The sequence below is a fragment of the Patella vulgata genome, chromosome 4, assembly GCF_932274485.2.
Source record: "Patella vulgata chromosome 4, xgPatVulg1.2, whole genome shotgun sequence".
In the NCBI taxonomy this organism is placed as follows: Eukaryota; Metazoa; Mollusca; class Gastropoda; family Patellidae; genus Patella; species Patella vulgata.
In genome coordinates this window covers 60,213,550-60,232,802 of record NC_065882.2, presented here as the reverse complement: position 1 = coordinate 60,232,802, position 19,253 = coordinate 60,213,550, and the positions used below count along the sequence as shown (strand labels likewise).

At 32.0% G+C, this 19,253-nt stretch overlaps 2 protein-coding genes across 3 annotated transcripts; one reads left to right on the top strand and one right to left on the bottom strand.

Moving 5' to 3' along the window:
• Positions 1-27: 27 nt before the first annotated feature.
• LOC126818961 (protein YIPF1) lies at positions 28-9,619 on the bottom strand. 2 transcript variants are annotated; one of them, XM_050546680.2, is made up of 9 exons: positions 9,560-9,619; positions 6,757-6,793; positions 6,395-6,513; positions 5,687-5,855; positions 4,818-4,931; positions 4,225-4,385; positions 3,566-3,685; positions 2,153-2,215; positions 28-1,394 (listed from the first exon to the last, which is right to left on the bottom strand). In XM_050546680.2, exons 1-9 carry the CDS (start codon positions 9,602-9,604, stop codon positions 1,005-1,007), a joined length of 1,218 nt encoding a protein of 405 aa, XP_050402637.1. In that variant the 5' UTR covers positions 9,605-9,619; the 3' UTR covers positions 28-1,004. The 2 variants fall into 2 exon arrangements, with proteins under 2 accessions (XP_050402637.1, XP_050402638.1); XM_050546681.1 differs by lacking the exon at positions 9,560-9,619 and adding an exon at positions 9,391-9,455.
• Positions 9,620-9,638: 19 nt separating this feature from the next.
• Positions 9,639-19,040, top strand: LOC126818963 (palmitoyltransferase ZDHHC21). The gene is made up of 8 exons (XM_050546683.1): positions 9,639-9,724; positions 10,474-10,852; positions 11,432-11,530; positions 12,854-12,965; positions 14,052-14,190; positions 14,667-14,783; positions 15,270-15,316; positions 16,529-19,040. The coding sequence occupies exons 2-8, from the start codon at positions 10,576-10,578 to the stop codon at positions 16,650-16,652; spliced, it is 915 nt and encodes a 304-aa protein (XP_050402640.1). The 5' UTR covers positions 9,639-9,724; positions 10,474-10,575; the 3' UTR covers positions 16,653-19,040.
• The last annotated feature ends 213 nt before the right edge of the window (positions 19,041-19,253 follow it).

Below are 19,253 nucleotides of genomic sequence, written 5' to 3'. Positions count from 1 at the left end.
GTATGGGAATGTCCTGTTATAAAGAGAAATATTTTAATATTTTATTTATACACTATATACATATGTAATAATGGAATGCAGTAACAAGGTCTGTAAAACAAGAAATCAATGTTAGAACTGAAAAAAATAAATGTGTTAAATTTAACCCATCATCAATTATATGTATTAAAGTAAAGCATAAAGAAGTTACCTTGGAAATCGGACACAGTAACACCATACCCCAATTACAATCAGAAATGAGCAAGATATTGCCAGATAAATTAATTTCAACCCCCTGCAGTTTGAATTCATTTTATGTTGCATTCATTTCCTTGTTTTACAGTAATAATAATGACAATATTACAATGAAATCAACACATGTTAATAAATAAACAAATGGTATTATATACCAAACCCAAATAATACAATCTTTTCATTGTACATTACAATTAGAGTCTAAATGCATTGCTACCAAGATTTTATACTCAAATTACATTAAACAATGAACAGATAATCAGCAAAATCCCCGAATATCAGAACAATCAATATGAAAGTAAACTGAAAATACTTCACAAAATTACCAAATTTTTTATCCCACAGTTGCTATCAAATATCATTTTTCAAAGCCTCTAAAACCTTTTTGACCAAACAGCTCATGATATTATCCTCGATTTATTATTCCTCCTCAAAATAAGGTTTACTTATTTTACAAGATGTTTTTCAACTTGTTTTATTTCGATTTATATTTACTTGACTTCTCACAAGTTTATTCAATGTGCCAAGACATTTCCCACTGAATAAACTCCCTTATCACATTCTTCACATAGTCGCTGTCCATCGTCTGAATGACTGACGTTTTGAATACATTAGATCTTATGAAGTGAAAAAAATCAGAACCATAAAGATGCAATGAAATAAATAGAAATTTTAATTACATTGTTTACCAATACTTAACTCAGGCCAGAATAAAAATGTTTAAAATCCATTCTGAACAGATCAATCACATTAGTTTTAAAGTAGATATTTTAAGACTTTTTAACTCCATTATCCACATTTCTAGCATTTCCCTTCATTGTATCACCATGTTGAGGAGTCTTTTCATTTTTTTCATTAGGTTTAATCGCATTAGTCACTGCTGCTGGATTTGTTCCTTTCGAATCAACACTTTGTTTTGAATTAACTGGCGCTGGTTTTAAATTGTTCTCTGAGACATCTGTCGGATTTGAAACTTTTGTACGCAAAGCAGAGGGCTGACTGTTTGCAGGATTTAAAGTTGGTGATTTATCTTGTTCAATATTATTAGCCTGCACATCTAATCTAGAATGAAGGTGTTGTAAAACTGGCAAAGTAACATTAGGAGTAGTTGGGGCAATAGTAGAACTGGCCGATGTATTAGGAACGTGGAAAAAATATAACTGAAAAGAAAAAAAAATTTTTGATAATATTTCACTGTTCAGTTATAAAAGATTAACATAAACTTTATTTAGTTTAAAATAAAGAGACCAATGGGTAGTGTGTACCAATTCCAGAGTTTCAAAACAGCTGTTTCAATATAACTGATAAAATAATGATAATAGGGCATATGCCCAAATAATAGATGAAATATGCCCCCATCCCGACTCAAAAAAACAAACAAAACAGAAACATTGTTGTTTGCCAAAGTACTACACACAAGAATTCTAAGAATAAATTTAAAAATCTCATCCTCTCTTTCGTTATTATCTAATATTTTATCAACACTATACCTATATTATTTCAATATTTACTAAATAGTTGTTTACATGGCAAATTCATTTTCAGTTATCTTGTACATGTATACCATTAATAAAATGTGACCAGCTATGGTTAAATGAGATACAAGGGCTAAAAAAATCAAACCACAACTATGCATGTATTTTGAATAATTTAACTGGTATCCATATATCATGCAAAATGGTACACACATAACAGTAATTTAAAATTACTGTATAAACATAGCAATATTCCATGGCAACTAAATATGGCAGTTTTTATGCATTCCTGTTGTGTCTTTGCCCTCAGACATTGAGGAAAGCAACACAAAGTCATCTTTTAAAGCAATGTGTTGGAAAATCAAAATCAGTAAAAACGCAATCTGCAAGTGTCAACAATATCTGGTCACATTTATTATGCATAATTCCAAAATATGTCTTACCACAAAGCCAACTGCTAAAGCTGCATTGAAAATAAATATTAAAGCCATGACTGTTAGAGCAACCTGAAAAGTAAAGAACAATATGGATAAGAGAGGAGAGAGAAATGAGGTTTAACGTCCACTCAACACAAACTAGGCCATTTCCGGACTAACAGATGGTTCAATTTTATTTCAATAATTTGCTTGCGCGTAGGGGTCTTTAGCAGTGGGAGGTACCCAGAGAAAACCCACGAGGTTGGACAGGCAATATGGATATGAGAAACGAAATGGGATTTAACATCCTACTTTACTTTACCAATCAAGCTAATGAGGGAGTTAGGGAAAAATGGGTTTAATGTCCACTCAACACAAACTAGGGAATTTTGAGACTAACATATGGTTCAATTTTATTTCAATAATTGACTTGCGTTTAGGGTCTTTAGCAGTTGGAAGAAACCGGACGACCTGGAGAAAACTCACGAGGTTGGACATGCGAGCCTACTCCTTGTCACATACTCGAGGTAATGAAGCTGGAGATCTAAAATGTATGGTAGATAATATACAAAACAGATGAATCAGCATTCCTCAACACATTCCAGTAATTTACAGAGTTTTTGAATCTATACAAGACATCTGTGACAGTAGGGATAAAGATGCATTATATGAGATTTAGATAAAGAGCTGGCCATTATTGCTATAAAAGTCCAAAATAGATAATGAAAAAAGAATATATTGAAAATTTCAGTCAAATTACTTTATTCTGTGCAAAGTTATAAATGTTTGAAGTATTGACAAAATGTAGCGCAGAGAGTTGATTATGGGCTTGTCACATTAATAAAAATTTAAATAATAATTTACATAATATTTGAAGTCAAAATAAAGACCTGCAATAGGCAGATTTAGCTCTTACATGTACATACATGCATCTTTAACACAGTAAGATTTAGGATAGAATAATAACCATGTGGTGTGAGGCCTGCACCAGGGAAAGTTTTCTAAACTTATGGTCTATATTAACTTTGGGTTTGTTCAGAATCAGATAGCTATCGAAGATCTATTTAAAGAAAATGAAGGATATATGCATTAATTGGTCGCAACTTTATCTGCAGGCTAATTCCTTTTTATAGTTCGTTTTACATACAGAGATAGAGATATAAAATGAAATGAAATGAAATGGGGTTTAATGTCCTACTGTTCTGCTCCTATACTGGGCTAATGAAGACGGGCATATGCCATACAGTGTGCTATGAGGGAAATTTTGCCCGGGCAGCGGCACTATCGCCTACTCTTATATCGAATTCCAACTGCCAAGTGATCTTTTACGTGCATTCCAATGTATACACGGCTTCATTATTATTCAAATATTGTATAAAGTGACAGACAATGACAATATTGGTTAGATGAGATTTAATTCATACAGTCCAATCTATTTACCTGTTTAGCATCCTCTTTAACAACTGGCCAGAATGTGATTAATAATACACTGCCTGATAATACAGCACCTATTGTCACTAACAACCACTGTAACCAATTGACTTGTATCATCCATAATATCTACAATAATACCAATATATATTATTGATATTTACACAAATATTCAATTCTGAGTAAGAGTTGATAAAAACGCGACAAAAATTCACACATTTACATGTGTACTTTGCATTGCTCAAACATAAATTTGAGTAAAAGCCCTTTTTTCAAATTTGAGACAGTTTGTTCGAAGTAAAGTTTAAAATATAAAATCTTAAAGAAGAAGTCTAGATGGTGCAGATTCTTTTTATTTTATCATTATTTAAGAAAAGAGTTTGATAATGTAGAACCTCAACTACAACTCATTTAACCTTTAATTAACATTAACATCATGAGGGCAACTAGTGTCAGTCACTGGTTTCTAAATTAAACAAATGCTACTCTTCGTACTCTGGGAAAAACCTGGCTACATGTTTGATGCTTTGCTTGTTTAGAGTGGGCAACAGTTACCCTTATCACAGCCAGAGTGTCAATTTGTTAACTATTTCACTACAACATAAAATATAAAGAATATGCAACAGTCTGACTTCTTCTTTTATACAAATATATAAATAAATACATACTGATATTGGAACATATATGGCTAGAGAATAACCATACACACAGATTATTTCTAGGAATGTATAATGTAAAGATGACTGTGTTCCTCTCCACCATAATAAACCATATAAAGCTAAAGGTATTAACCACCAATAACTAAATATAGCTGTAGCAGCATATGATACTGAAATAAAACAGTTTATAATAGAGGTAGCAGAGCCACAACCAGAATGTCACATGTTCCAATCTTAGTGTCATCTTTAACATTTGAAATGGATTTTATTTGCAGGGATAACACGGAAATTGTGCATCTTCATGCTATGTAAGAAACCTGAAATATGAATCCACAGTTCACATAAATGACCCCTTAGCAGTTGCAAATTGTAGAAGAGTAGGCAAAATGCCACAGTCTAGACAAAATTCTCTCCCTCCCATTGCACACATAATAGATATGCATTAGTCCCAAAATGACCTAAGATATTGTTGGGACCCCATTTAGATTTTAATATTTTTCCTGAGAATTAAAAATCCTTATTGAATTCTAAGCCATCAACAGAAGGTTCAACACATGTATATTTTACACAGTATATGTTTCAGTTTTTACCCTAGTTTTTACCTTTGTGAAAATCATATTTCCATTCATATTGAGTTGAAGCAGATTGTAGATAGTTAGCCAGATTTCCTGAAATAGCTATCGTAAATACTAATGTCATACATATCCAAAATGGACCTGTAAGAAATAGACAAAAAATTAGTAATAAAATTCCACTCAAAGTTATCGAAAAGACAAAATATAGATGACCAGGGATGAATTATGGAATATTGAGGCCCTTTACCATGCCACAGTATTTGGACATATGTCGGATACTATGAGAGTGTTAGTGGATTTTACACAGTGTGGTAACAGTTCTTACATTAAGTGGTTATTGATTATAATCAAGAAAATAATAACATAAGTAACCATATTGAATCATAAGTGAAAGACATTTAACCGGATCTAAATTGCAACAACAAGAATAACATGCACACAATAAGTATTTAAAATTACAATAATACCCTAAGCCACATCAAATATAATAAAGAAGTACAAAATATATAAATAAAATATGCACACAAATCATGATCTATAAGAATAAAAGTAAAAATATGCATGTTCCATAATGTGGTCTTATTTATATTGGTATACATATTAAATTAAGACAATGATTATAAATCAGATATGTTATGGGGCCTACAAATCATGCTAATTCTCTTAGTTAGATAAATAACTAAGTTGTCTATTTATAGTTAAGTTAGAGTGCTGTTATTGGTGCACCTTGGTAGACACAGAGATTACTTCAGTTATGCAGACAAACGATGCGATCATATAAACCAGTCATCATAAATTTGACGGATAATAGTTTACTGTTAAAAATATATTAATAATTTACAGAACTGGAAATGGTCAAATACATTTACATATGCACTGTGTGTGTTTCTACATACCATATAAATCTGGATTAGGTCTAATATGTGATACCAAATAATTTCTACCAGGTAATGGTATCATAGATCCAGCAATTCTATGCAATACTTGTTTAGAATCCACATCAAAATACTGTTGATAATACTCAAATGTCCAAAATGAACTAGTCTTCTTATCCTCCTTCAAAAGCTGAAACAATTTTATTAAATGAATTGTCAAAATCTTTAATCTGATAATTCACAAGAATACAGTCACTCACTTTGAAATTGAATTAAGTTGTCATTAAATTGAACATTAAATGCACCTACATGTATATACAGTACAGGCGATACAGAGGGGTTGGGTGGCCGAATGATTATCATGCATGTGTTGCATCATAAGATCTGTCATTGAGTCAAGTGGCATGATTTCGATTCATCGCTTGTATGTGACAAGGAGTAGGGTCACCTGTCCAATCTCATGTTTTTTTTCTGGGTCCACTGGTTTCCTCCCACAGCTAAAAAAGACCCCTACACGCAAGCGAATTATTGGAATAAAATTGGACCATATGTTAGTCCTGAAATGACCTAGTTAGTGTCAAGTGGACATCATACCCCATCTCTCTCTCTCTCAGGCCATGCAAAAAGGCCTTGTTATCAAAATAGCTATAAAACTCCTAAATGTACAAAATATAGTCTTCACATTAGGCCCATTATCAAAATAATAGTTAGGTATGTAATTATGTCTACCTCTGATTTATCAGTACTATCGTCTTCATCTGACTCTGCAGTAGGGGGGAAATCCGAAAATTTATGTATATGACTGTTTTTAACTTCAAATTCAACATCTTCATCTTCTAGTGGAAAATCTATAAACAAAACATATATGTTTTTTAAAAAAAATAATTCTGAAACAATGTGTTAATGAGTTCATATATTTCAGATTTCCTTCCAAAGATTTACTCCTTTGCAGGTGTAGGATAATAACAAATTTCAAATGTAAGGAACCATCAATTACCAGTATGTGGGTTTTGTGTATAAGCCTATTTTCAGAATATTAAATATTATTAATTTACTAAATTTATTGTAAATTAGAAGATAAAACCACTAACCTTGAAATTGTAGTTCGTCCTTGTTTTTTCCACTGTCCTGTAAATAGTAAATCACATTTGTACAATAAATATAATGGTGGTAATATTAAAAACTATATTCACAAAAACTCTTCGTTAATTTGGTTCGATATCATGGACAGTTAATTTGCAGAAAATTGGAAAGGTTGATGTCTCTACATTCCAGTTAGCTCCCAATACTACCCAACTTGTTACATGCTTGAAAGTAAGTATACTATAAAATAATACCCAGTACTACCAAATAGGACACATCACATACAGCATACTTGTACATCAATTTACAGAACATGAATTGAAGAGAATATGGATTCTAGCCACCAATGTTTTTCTAACATTATACTGGACATTAATATATTTCAAGAATCTAAACAGAAACTTAGTTTGTGGTGTCTAATAACAAGCAATGGTGGTGGCTTAGTGGGTAAGGCGCCAGCTAACTAATCCAGAGGTCCAGTGTTCGATTCCAATACTGGCCGCGAAACTTCCCTGGGAAGAGCTAGCATGGTTTCCACTTGTCAGTGGTTTGCAGGACAGAGGGCCTGGCAAGGAACAGGGACTAGTCTTAGGATGGTACAAAAAACGAGGTCTGTACACATTATCATATTTATAGTGTGCATGTACATTAACCCTTGACAGTTGAAATTCAATTGCTGTCCAGGCAAAATTTATCTCAATCTCATAGCACACTGCATAGTGTACATGTATACTCGTCTTCATGGAGCAGAACTTTATTGTTAGGTTAAAATCGTGAATGGACTAAATGCAATATGCCATATCAGGGCTTCATTTTTGGCAAGCGTTTAAACATGAATTAGCCTGCGCAAAAAAAAAAAACACTGAGCAAAATATGATAAAACAGAATTTTTCGAAAAAATTTTTGTCCATGGCCTTGATGTTTGTTTCTAGAGAAAAGGTTTTCACAAACCCAGATTAGGTGGAAAGAATAATCCCCTTTTACTTAATGTTAGGCTACACATTTTTGCACAGTGACAAAGGAAAAGGCGTCTTCGCTCAGCCAATATTCAACATTTAGGAATCGAATGTTAAGTTATCATGAACGAAAATTCTTGCTGTACTTCAATTATGTATTAATCAATTTTATGTAATAGTTGTTTATGTATGTTGAATACATAAACTTTAGTGGTATCAATATTGACAGTTTTATCCATTATTTGAAGTACAGCAAGAATTATCGTTTACGGTAAAATTCCATTCCTAAATTTGGAATATTGGCTGAGAGCAGCTATGAACCAATGACCTCTGGTCTGCGCAGGAATGAGTTTCATAATGGCGGATCATTTCAAACAAATCTTGTTTGTGTTTTTGGGTCGCTAAATTCTACATGAGAATAGTGTTGGATTATCATAAATTTGTGTCGGATGTGACAAGAAATGATAGGATAGAGGATAGAGTCCTTATTTTCATATTAGTTGTGTATAGGTAGGGTGACCCATCATAAATAAATATCTCCAAATATCTCGACAATTACGCAACAATATTTATATATATATGCCAAGCCTCAAATCAGTTTCACACAATTATAGTCACTAAATATACGATCATGTTGTACTTAATAAGCTATGACCATTAATCATCTATAAATAATAGACTGAAAACTGGTTCCAAGTCTCGTCCATAACATCCAGACACTTTTGAGTAAAGATAGGTTACGTGCCCTTGTTTTGAAATTAGTCTCACTTAACCAGTCTATCGACCATTCTACGTCTGATTGACAAGTCGGGATAATCAAGACTACTTTTTTACGAAACATAACAGAAAGCTAGAACAAGAAATTGAATTTAGAAATAAGCACTTTAGCCAACTCAACAATTGTTTTAAGAAACTTGTAAAAGTAAAATGAAACTACTGCTAGTATCATGTTCCTGCTAACGAAAGTGATTCAGAGATATTATTTGTGCTAAACCAAAAGATGCCACTCTTAACGGTGCAGTTAATGATAAAGCAATTTAAAAAATAAAACAAACGTAATTTCTAAAGCTGCTGTAATAACCAAGAAGCTAAATTTTACTGCTATTAGTATTCAAAATCGTCAACAATAGATTTTTTACGGCTGTAATAGTTGATATATTTGTAGAGAATTGCACGTGCCATGGCTATTTATCGACTCAAAGAGAGTGCGGGGTAGTCAGAAATCAGTTCGAGACACGCAACTGAAGCGTGCACATTTAGCCGTGTCGAGACCAACTTTCTGTAGAGTGCACGGGTCACCCTAGTGAGATAGGATCCACCAGTAAAGGATAGTGGCCAGACCCGATAAGAATCTGTTTTCTGTTTTTGGTCATTTGATATTGACAGCCATGATGGTGTAGATCCCATTCAAACTGCTCAATAGGCCTATAATAAGTTGAAAGTTATATACTGTTGAATATATAACGAAAACTGTTCAACATCAAAAAAGGTAAACATTTCCACGGTCCACAATAAAAATGTATGTAATCAGACAGTCACAGGGGTAGTAAAGTAAAGCCAAGTGTTTCGATAGCCAGTTGAAAAGTGGCTGGTGATGTGTCATTTAGATATTTCAAAACTACATTTTTCTTTCAAGGAAACAAAAATTTAACATGTTAATGAAACTGTAATACAGAAAAAATATACATTTAAGCCAAGTTCCACGTCAGGAGATGCATTGGACGCCATTTTAGTTCAGCAATAGTTCAAACAGTACAAGTTTCGAACAAATACACAACCAATTTCGCATATCTAAAACTACTAAACGATGTCAGACATAAAAACACATCAACAGAATAAAATATAGCAGTTCAACCTTGATATGGTAAATAGTATCCAAACTGAAGAGATTATTTTGCATTATACGAAACGTTAAATGAATAGCTTTTCCAGCACAAGAAAGGGCACACAACTCTAATAAAAAAATATTTCTGAAGAAAAAAAGAAACAAGCATCAACTGGCATAGATCTAACTGGACTGGTAAATTGTTATTTAGATTATATTACAAATATTAATTAATCACGATGAAATAAAAAGTAACGGATTCTAAGTTTTGTTGCATGAAAGTCGCTGTCAAAGCAAACTGAGAATTGCTTTTTGCTGACATTTGATTTGAATTAGGCCTATCCACCAATGTCCAATCTGTTGAATCACTCATTCACTGATCAGTCATTAATATTATCTTACCGGACCGGTATTCATTATATTATTATCATCAAAAGAAATGTTTTCAAGAATTGATTTTTTTTTTTTTTTTTTTCAAGAAATAAATTTCAAAGATTAACAAATTCTGGAAGGAATTGGAGGCCATCACTATTTTTTTTACAGTCCCATCAAACTTGTATTATTTCGTAATAATATTAATATTATTACTTGACTTGTATTTTGTAATCACAAATTTTAGTTCATGTACCAATAATGATAATGGTTTTTGCTAATGGGAACACTGAAAATAGCAAGAGTTCAAATTTCTAGAGAGTTTCAAAGTATAAATATCTAGAAGTTTAAAATAAGTCAAAACTATATAAAATAATATTATTATTATTATGTCAGTTAACTTCATCCATTGCATATGATACTAAATGTACTAAATAACCCACATAAAGCATTTTCCTAATTTCAGAATATAATAAATTCTACATAGCATATTATTCTACTTAAAACTATCATAAACCAAATTTGTGATTGGGTTTCTTTGATCTTATATTATTATTATTATTATTTTTCAGATGTGTCAGTTTATGTACCGGTATGTATAGTACAATGTGAATTAGCTGTTTTATTTTGTACCAGTTGCCTTTAATCTTTCCATACATACAATATCAACAATCATGGATCTTTATGGAACTAACAATATGCAAAACATGGTTAACATGTTTTCATTTCCACAACAGAACCATCCGTCACCATCTCGCCAAAAACCTAACGACAACTATTCCTACATAAAAATTCCCCTGTTCGGACGTCTACGCTGTATAAAAGATAAGAATGGCATGATGTGTTTGTTGTTTGTTTATATATACTGGATTTATGGTACATGGGCTTCCGTTTATATTGTATTGTTACCAGCTTATAATGATGGTCATGTGTCACCTTTTTTCATTTACTGTAAGTATAAATCTATGATTTGTATTAATGTTTGTATAATTGATTTGCTGATGCCTAGTTACAGTGTATGCATTAAATCAAACATAAACAAGTACAATACTACTAGATGGACCAGGAACCAAAGTCTGTCAGTCATTGCACAATTGTCCAAGAAACAAACATGCTAAGTTACATGGCCCTCATTTTTGAATTGGTAGAGATTTGGGCTTTTTTCAAAGAGTGTCACCCTTCAAGAACAAAATTAGTAGCATTTGGGACCCAGATCCTGGTCAAAGAATGTGCCAACAACGCAAGCAACCTTGAAATGTAATGTAGGCCTAATCTTACAGTATTATAATTTTTGATTCAATAAATACCGGCACTATTAATATTGCTGAAATGACATAAAGGGAAAATCCCTAACTGTCTTGTAAATGTAATGCAGGAAAAAAATTATCTTTAACAAAGAGTTTTTAATATATGAATTTTAACCTTCCTTTTTTTTTTTTTTTTTCTTTTTTTTTTTGATATGTCAAATTTTTACATGGACATATTTACATTGAAATAATGCTCTAATCTTTAAAACTTTTCTTTTTCCAGTTTATTTATCAGTTGCCTTGTTATGTCTGGGATCACTAATCCGAGCAAGTACATTAAACCCTGGACAATTACCAAATATTGATGATCTTCAGATAATTGGTAAGTATTTCAATAACCTAATATTTGAAATATTACTATACATGTAGTTTTCACTTTATTTGTCAGGTGAGGAAATTATTCTAAGTATTTGAATTACTTTGAAAATATGACCTGCATAGACTGAAATTGCATCTGGGTGTACACTTGACAGGCATCGATATTTCCGCGCACATGCGCACATTTGCTTTAAAAAAACTTTTTTGTGTGCCGTAGTAGACCCTATCATCCCAAATTAGTTTAAAGAAAGATGTATTGGTATTTTGTTTATTTATACTTAGATGTGTAGGCCTAGGTCTATTCATTTTACAATTATTCTACGGTCTTTATATTTGTTTATTTGCCGTAAATAGGTCACCCATTTGAATATATAAATGGAAATTTGATTTGCACTGAACCACATACAAAAGGCAGCAGATGCTCTGAAAATACACCAAGAAGGGTTTAATTTTCATAAAAGACCACGCCCCCCTCCCAAAATTTTTTTGCCCTCGCTCCGCTCGCCTTATATATTTTTACATTACTCACCAAATCCTGGCTACATCCCTGTGTTACAGTATGACCCTGCAGGCACATATTCAAGTGTGTGCGCAGGCACACTCAACTTTTATAGAGCCCTGACATTTGACCTAGGTGTTTTGTCCCATACGAATGACTAGATGTTGTTCCTTGACAGGCCCATCCAGTCTGCACCACTGACAAGGGGAAACCATGCTAGCAATCTAATTCAAATATAGATCTATATTTCGTTTCGTTTTTAATACTTTCGATGGCCTACACTACATGTAGATCTAACAAGTTATAGTGGGAGTTCACGTTCTATGACGTCAGGTACCAAGCAAGCGACATTTGACCCAATTACGTCAGTCATTCGATGAACCAATTAGCAACCGCCATGTATTTTTTATCTACTTTTGCTTTGTTTTGATTTCTATTGCCGCTAATGTCTACCCACAGTTCTGCGCAAAAAAGGTCAAACGCTCGATTCGACAGACCATTTGATTGGCTGACCCCTCATTTCAAGGAGAACACGAGTTAAATAACAACGCTTCCAGATCCAAGTGTAGTAAAGACAAATAAAATCGAAATTTTGAACTATAAAAACGAAACGAAATTGGATCTGTGTTTTAATCAGATTGCCATGCTAGAAGATCCATGGGATTTTTTTCAGCCAACACAGGGATCGAATCCCAGACTGGTTAGTGAGATCAAATGAAATCCCTGGGTACATCAGTGCACTTACCAATAACAATAGTCACTGAACAAAATTTGAAGTTTTTAAACAACAAAAAATTTTCATTCATGTTTTTAAAATGGATGTTGCAGAAGGAGAGGAGTGGACATTTTGTCCAACGTGTAATCGTAAACGACCACCTCGAGCTCACCATTGTCGTAGATGTAGACAATGTGTTACCAGAATGGATCATCACTGTCCATGGTAAATAATTCTTAACATTCATTAGAAATTATAAAAATATTGACCCAGATCTTGCTATATTCTGTGAAGATTAAAAGCAGATCAAGATGATAACCATTTGAATTTATAAATATGTACATGTACATGTGCATGCCGATCAACCATAACCATAGTGTGGAAAGGAATCACAGAGATGTTGGCTACATGTAGATGAACCTTGTTTCATTGACATATCTGAGGGGACATGTTATTTATATTATATTGAATGTCCTATATTTATTGAATTTACCAGACTACCAGCGAGAAATAGAATTGTAGGCTTTTCCTGCTATTTCAGATATGTTTTCCTTTTGTAATTAGAATCACAAAGAAATATGTTTTTATACACCCACATTAAAATGTGGTCGTATATTGTTGTCGCCCCAGTCCGTCCGGTGTCCACAAGCAAAAGTTAATATCCAATTGACGCTCTCGAGGCTAAAGTTAATATCTGATTGACTTTAAATTTATACACAGTGTTTAATATTATGAGACGAAGAAGCCTATTGATTTTCAACAATATCCAATAATTACTGCCAGAGTTATGGCCCTTGATCACTTTGAACAATCTTGTGGACGCTCTAGGGGCTAAAGTTAATATCAGACCGACTTTAAATTTATACACAGTGTTTTAGGTCATGAGATGAAGGAACCTATTGATTTTCAATGATATCCGATAATTACTGCCAGAGTTATGACCCTTATCACTTTGAAAAATCTTGTGGATGCTCTAGAAGCTAAAGTTAATAACTGTTTGACTTTAAACAGAGTTTAAGGTCTTGAGACAAACAAGTACATGTGTATTGATTTTCAATGATTTTTGATAACTTGAACAGCTAAATCCATGATATTAAATGTTGTGTATACTAAACATTAGCATGGGCCAAACAAATTCTGATAAAAATTCTGATAATTACTTAATGAGTTGTTACTCTTATTATCAGATTTTAGTGTATTATAAATGTTTTTATTACCGACAAAAGTAGACTGCACGGACAATTGAGCTGCTGTGGGCATATGTTTCATTGCCTGGCAACCTATCTTTAATCTTTTGGTCCTATTTTTCAGGATAAATAACTGTGTTGGAGAGGAAAACCATTATGCCTTTATTTTGTTACTGCTGTATGCCTTTTTGTTGGGTTTATTGTCGTTTATTATTTGTATGATGCACTTTTGGATTCTACCACGATGTGTATCTTGTGATAGGGTAAGAGCTTTTATTATTTTTACAAAAAAATATACAAGGACAATATGTGTACCTTGCTTATTAATTTCTCTTTCTGGACTTTTAGATGAACCTTACAACTGAAATAGTAGCTGACATTTTGAACTTTGCGCCGGATTAAAAAAAAAAACACAGATAAAGACCAATCTTGCAAGCATTTCTTCTTTGTGTTACATTAGGTCACTTGCATCAGAGGTGTCCAAGGTTCAATCCTGAAGTTGACTGAGGATGTACTTCTGGATTTTACTGCTTTGTTTTCCCAGGTCAGTGTGATCAGTGTGGATTTGAGGGCCTGCCAAAGAACAGTGTCTAATTGTTCAGATGGGACAAAATCCAAGTTCCTGTGTACACAGGCATGCACGTAAAAAAAACTTGACTTCATTAGCCCGGATGGTGCAGAAAAGTAGGGCCTCAAACCCTTTTTTTTTTTTCATTTCATATTTGTATATTATTTTCAGGAAGTTTTTTACATCAAACACAGTATATGGTTTATGTATTTACTGACCATATTAGGTTTAAATATGGCTTTAGTCATGGGGGTACAGTTCTTCTCTCAACATCTAAATGTTTTAATTGTAAGTAAACAAAAATTTATTAACCCAAATAGCCTACTATAGATATATATTACTAAATTAACCGCCCAGAGTACCTTGCTACTGAAATTTATGCTGGTAAAGAAAGGGTTAAGCCGACTATGGATTAAAGTAATATTATTTATAAATCCATATATGTAAGTTCAGTTGAACAATGTATTATATAGTGTACAATATCTATGAGGATAGCACTTTATCTAGGGAGATAGCACAATATCTAGGGAGATTCAGATAGCACAATATCTATTCTTATATCATAGAATATCAATATTTTTCATGCTAAAGTTACAAAACATTCCATGTGAAAAATAGCACTTGTAATTCAGTTGTGTGATAGTGGGGTCTGGCTGGACTGTCTTGAACTGATTTAGGCAGCAATTGAAATTCAAGACATATTATCTTTAACAGTTATCTTCAGTAGAACATCTAAATTATCTTCTGAATTAACTTGATTGCCTTTTTCTTCAGGATAGAACTATTCTACAGAATATGCAGAGCATGCCAGAAGAAGGGAGGTAAGTTGGGTTGGGTTTTTTTTGGGGGGGGGGGCAGAGTTGTCTCTCTTTGGATTTAAAGGATTGCTTGTATGGCAGTTTCTTATTCATTTACACAATTTACTGAAGTATTGGAGTTTAGATGTTAATATTCTTCTTAATCATATATAAGCTTACCTAAATGGCTGGAAATCCAATTAGCTGAGCCAGCTGGGTGTTTTAGAGAATATCTTGAATAAAAAACGAATAAATAACATGTCAGTGTGTTATTATATACCATATGGTTTGTTACTAGTTATAAATGGATCATTTGTTAATATTGTAGCGATGATGGTATTGATATTGTCTATTTCAACACCTACAAACTTTCTCACACTTCCTATAAATAATACAATCATCTTCTAAAACTAACTACAATGGCCTAGTTAGGATTTGGGATTTTCCCCCAATAAAATTTGGGGGATATTAGAGGTACATGTATTGCCAAGTGTAGCACCCCCACCCCTGCACATTGTTATCATTTACAGCCTTAAGTCTTATTTTGATAACCCAATAAATTAAATACTTCTAATCGGTGTAGCTAAACGAAAGACATCTTAATCTTTTTCAAACATTTCATGACGTTAAACTTTCTAGAAAATATTTTAGTTTTTAATCACATTGACTGAGAGCACAAATTTCTTAATATTTATTACATTATTCATTCAAGTCCAATAAATGAGGCACTCACAAGTTTTTTTTACAGTGTTTAGGTAGATGTAATAGGAGGAGTGGACATGCCTTCATAATCCTTCAATTTATCGTGTTTTCCTTTTTGGGGCCTCCCTTCAAGTAAATGTTTATGATCATAAAATGATATATTAAATATTTTTAAAATGTAGAGGAACTTGATCACAATTTTGATCCGATCTCGGTTCCAGTAGATATTCATGCATATCAGACCATAACTTCCAGGACTATGGTCCCTGATTGTACGAAAAATCGCTTTTTTTTTTTTAGCTTGTTCTCAGTCCATCTCTTGTAAAATGTGGGCGTATCTTGCGTGGCAACCTTGTTTGCAACTTGTGTCAGATATTTCGAAAATCTACCAAAATTTGAATCGGGATATAATGCACACTTAATATACGGTAAAATAAATATATTTTGTGCGGAAAATTGTGCATATATTTTAATAATATTTTATTAATTTATGAATTTTAATATTTAAAAGCAAAATGTCTGTTTTATTTACAGTGTAAAGGTCAGAGACACATTTAAAGCTTATAAAGAATTATTTGGTGCCAATGCTGTAATCTGTTGGTTGTTGCCATGCAGACGGAGAAAAACAAAGCCAGTATACATTCAACATCCTGTATAAACATCACCATGTTCATGTATCATATCCATATTTGTACATTGTCACAGCTATTATGGATCTGAGTACTTGAAATTTATAAAAAATATGTATATCCTTATGCCCCTTTTTTTTTTATATGATTTTGGCGAGGTATAATATTATATGTAGTTTCAGGATACGAATCTTAAAATCATCTATAAGTGGTAATTTGACCATTTGATTAAATTCATAAATGTTTTAATTTTGATTAAATTCATAAAATGTTTTAATTTTGATTAAATTCATAAATGTTTTATTTTTTGATTAAATTCGTAAATGTTTTATTTTTGATTAAGTTCATAAATGTTTTATTTAAGTAAACAATAAATATGGGCATAGATAGACAGATATATAAGTATTTAACAACCTGAAATAACAACTAATCCTGACTTAACATGTGTACATGTATATAATTTAATGTTTCATTCTTTTGATATTTAAAACTTATGAAATTATATTAGCATTACTTATCCTCTCACTAACCAAAGCTTTATCGATAATAACTTCCAGTCAAGAACACGCTCAATATTTATATGTCCTGTTTTTCATAAAAAGAATATTGTTTTTTAGTTTAATATTTTAAAACCCACTCACATATAATGAAAATGCCATTGATTTGGTGTTCCCTTTCAGCCTTTAAGAGATCAATTTTTGTTAAATGAAACAAACTCAATTAAATAAATGTTATCATGTGTTACAAATGATCATGTATATTTATTCAATAATTTATAATAAAAGTTTTAGTCAAAAAATTTCAATTTCCTGACAATCATTTTTATACACCCACATGGAAATGTGGTCGTATATTGCCACCCCCATCCATCCGATCTTTTTGAAATTTGTTAAAATTAGTAATTTCAACAATTTCCATAAATTGCGTCTAGAGTTATATGGTTCATGTCACTTTGTAGTTATCATCCAATTTATATTAAATTTATATGAATTATTTAAATTAGTAAAACGAAGAAGCCTATTAAATTTCAGCAATTTCCGTTATGGTCCTTGTTTCACTTTGTTGAACCTTATGAGTGCTGTATCGACAAAAGTTATCATATGATCTGTATGCAATATATATATATATATATACAAGATTTAGATTAATAAAACAAAGAAGCCTAGTGAACTTCATTAATTTCCGTCGATTACTTCTAGTGTTATGGCCCTTGTTTCACTTTGTTGAACCTCATGAATACTCTTAATGACACAAGTTATCATCCAATTTGTATTAAATTCATATGCATTGTTTAGATTAGTAAAACAAAGAAACCCTATTATATTGAATGTCAACAATTTCTGTATATAACAGTAACTTCTGCATTTATGGCCTTTGTTTCACTTTGTTGAACCTTGTGAACACTCTTGACGACAAAAGTTATATCCTGATCTGTAAGAAATTGATATCATTACCTATAAAAGAACAAATATGTGACAACCCTTGTCGACTGATTGGGTGATTAACTGCTGTTGGCGTATGTTTCGTTGCCTGGCAACCTATCTTTATACAAAAAAGTGTAATTTTATACACTTTTGATATATTATATATGTTTTCTTTTTTAATTGTGTATTTAGCAGTTATTTTAAAATCAGGATCTTTTAATATTTATGGTAAGGAAAGTCACTGTAAATGTTCTAGTTTGTGTTATGGTATCATATACTGGCTAATATGTGCACTATAAACTATCGGGGATGTAAATTTGAAACTGACATTCAAAGTCTCAGTAATCCAATGTAAACGTTTTGAGGTATTATGGAAATGTTTAAATATTTCATATGTAATAGAACATGGTACTGGCTTAGATATTAAACATTTAATTGATGTTTTACCACAAGTCTGGTTTATGTATGGATAAACCCACAAAATATAGCCAAAATTATTGCCCTTGTGTAAAAAAAACAAGCTTAGGAAGGAAAAGCAAGAGAATAGACTTCTGAACCTAATTTTTAAAAATTTGGAGGTGAAACTGTATTATATGATCAAGAAGATGTGTACTTTTTGTAAGATTTGTAACTATTATTGTATGTTTTGGAACTTGCAAATATAGGACATATGATCAAGAATAGCTTAAAACACTTTATTTTTCATATTTCTCCTGGATGTTCATAATATTTGCAGCACATTATTTTATGGAATATTGTTTTTACAATTTTGTTTGTTATTGTAGGTTCTTTTTCCTCCCCTTATAATTAGTAATGTTAATAATTTTATTTCCTAGTTTGTGATATATTAACCATTATAATATAATATGAAGATAACCTCATTATAAGAAAATATATTACTTAGATATTAATTTATCTACTGCTGTTCTATGGTTGTTTTTACATGTATATGAAACCATCACTAATTCTTAATTAAAAGATATTTATAATTTTTCTCCGTCTTGTTTTGTGTTATATTATTTCTTATATATTATTGTCTTAGCCCCCACAGCTCTGCAGCACTTGTGTTGTGGCTTGTGTTATGGTTTACAATTTTCTGTACACCTGGTCAAAAGGGATTACCATTATTATCTTATTGGATGCAGCTATTTTCATATCCTTTTTCAGATATGCCATAATTGTAACTGGTATATATATATACCTTAA

Coding starts and splice junctions, on each gene's coding strand:
- LOC126818961 (XM_050546680.2), bottom strand. CDS start 9,604: ATGCAAAATAATCTCTTCAGTTTGGATACTATTTACCATATCAAG. Junction 4,932..5,686: donor ACCTAATCCAGATTTATATG/GTATGTAGAAAC, acceptor TATTTCTTACAG/GTCCATTTTGGATATGTATG. Junction 3,686..4,224: donor CCATATATGTTCCAATATCA/GTATGTATTTAT, acceptor GTATTATTGTAG/ATATTATGGATGATACAAGT.
- LOC126818963 (XM_050546683.1), top strand. CDS start 10,576: ATGGATCTTTATGGAACTAACAATATGCAAAACATGGTTAACATGTTT. Junction 11,531..12,853: donor TGATGATCTTCAGATAATTG/GTAAGTATTTCA, acceptor TGGATGTTGCAG/AAGGAGAGGAGTGGACATTT. Junction 14,784..15,269: donor AACATCTAAATGTTTTAATT/GTAAGTAAACAA, acceptor CTTTTTCTTCAG/GATAGAACTATTCTACAGAA.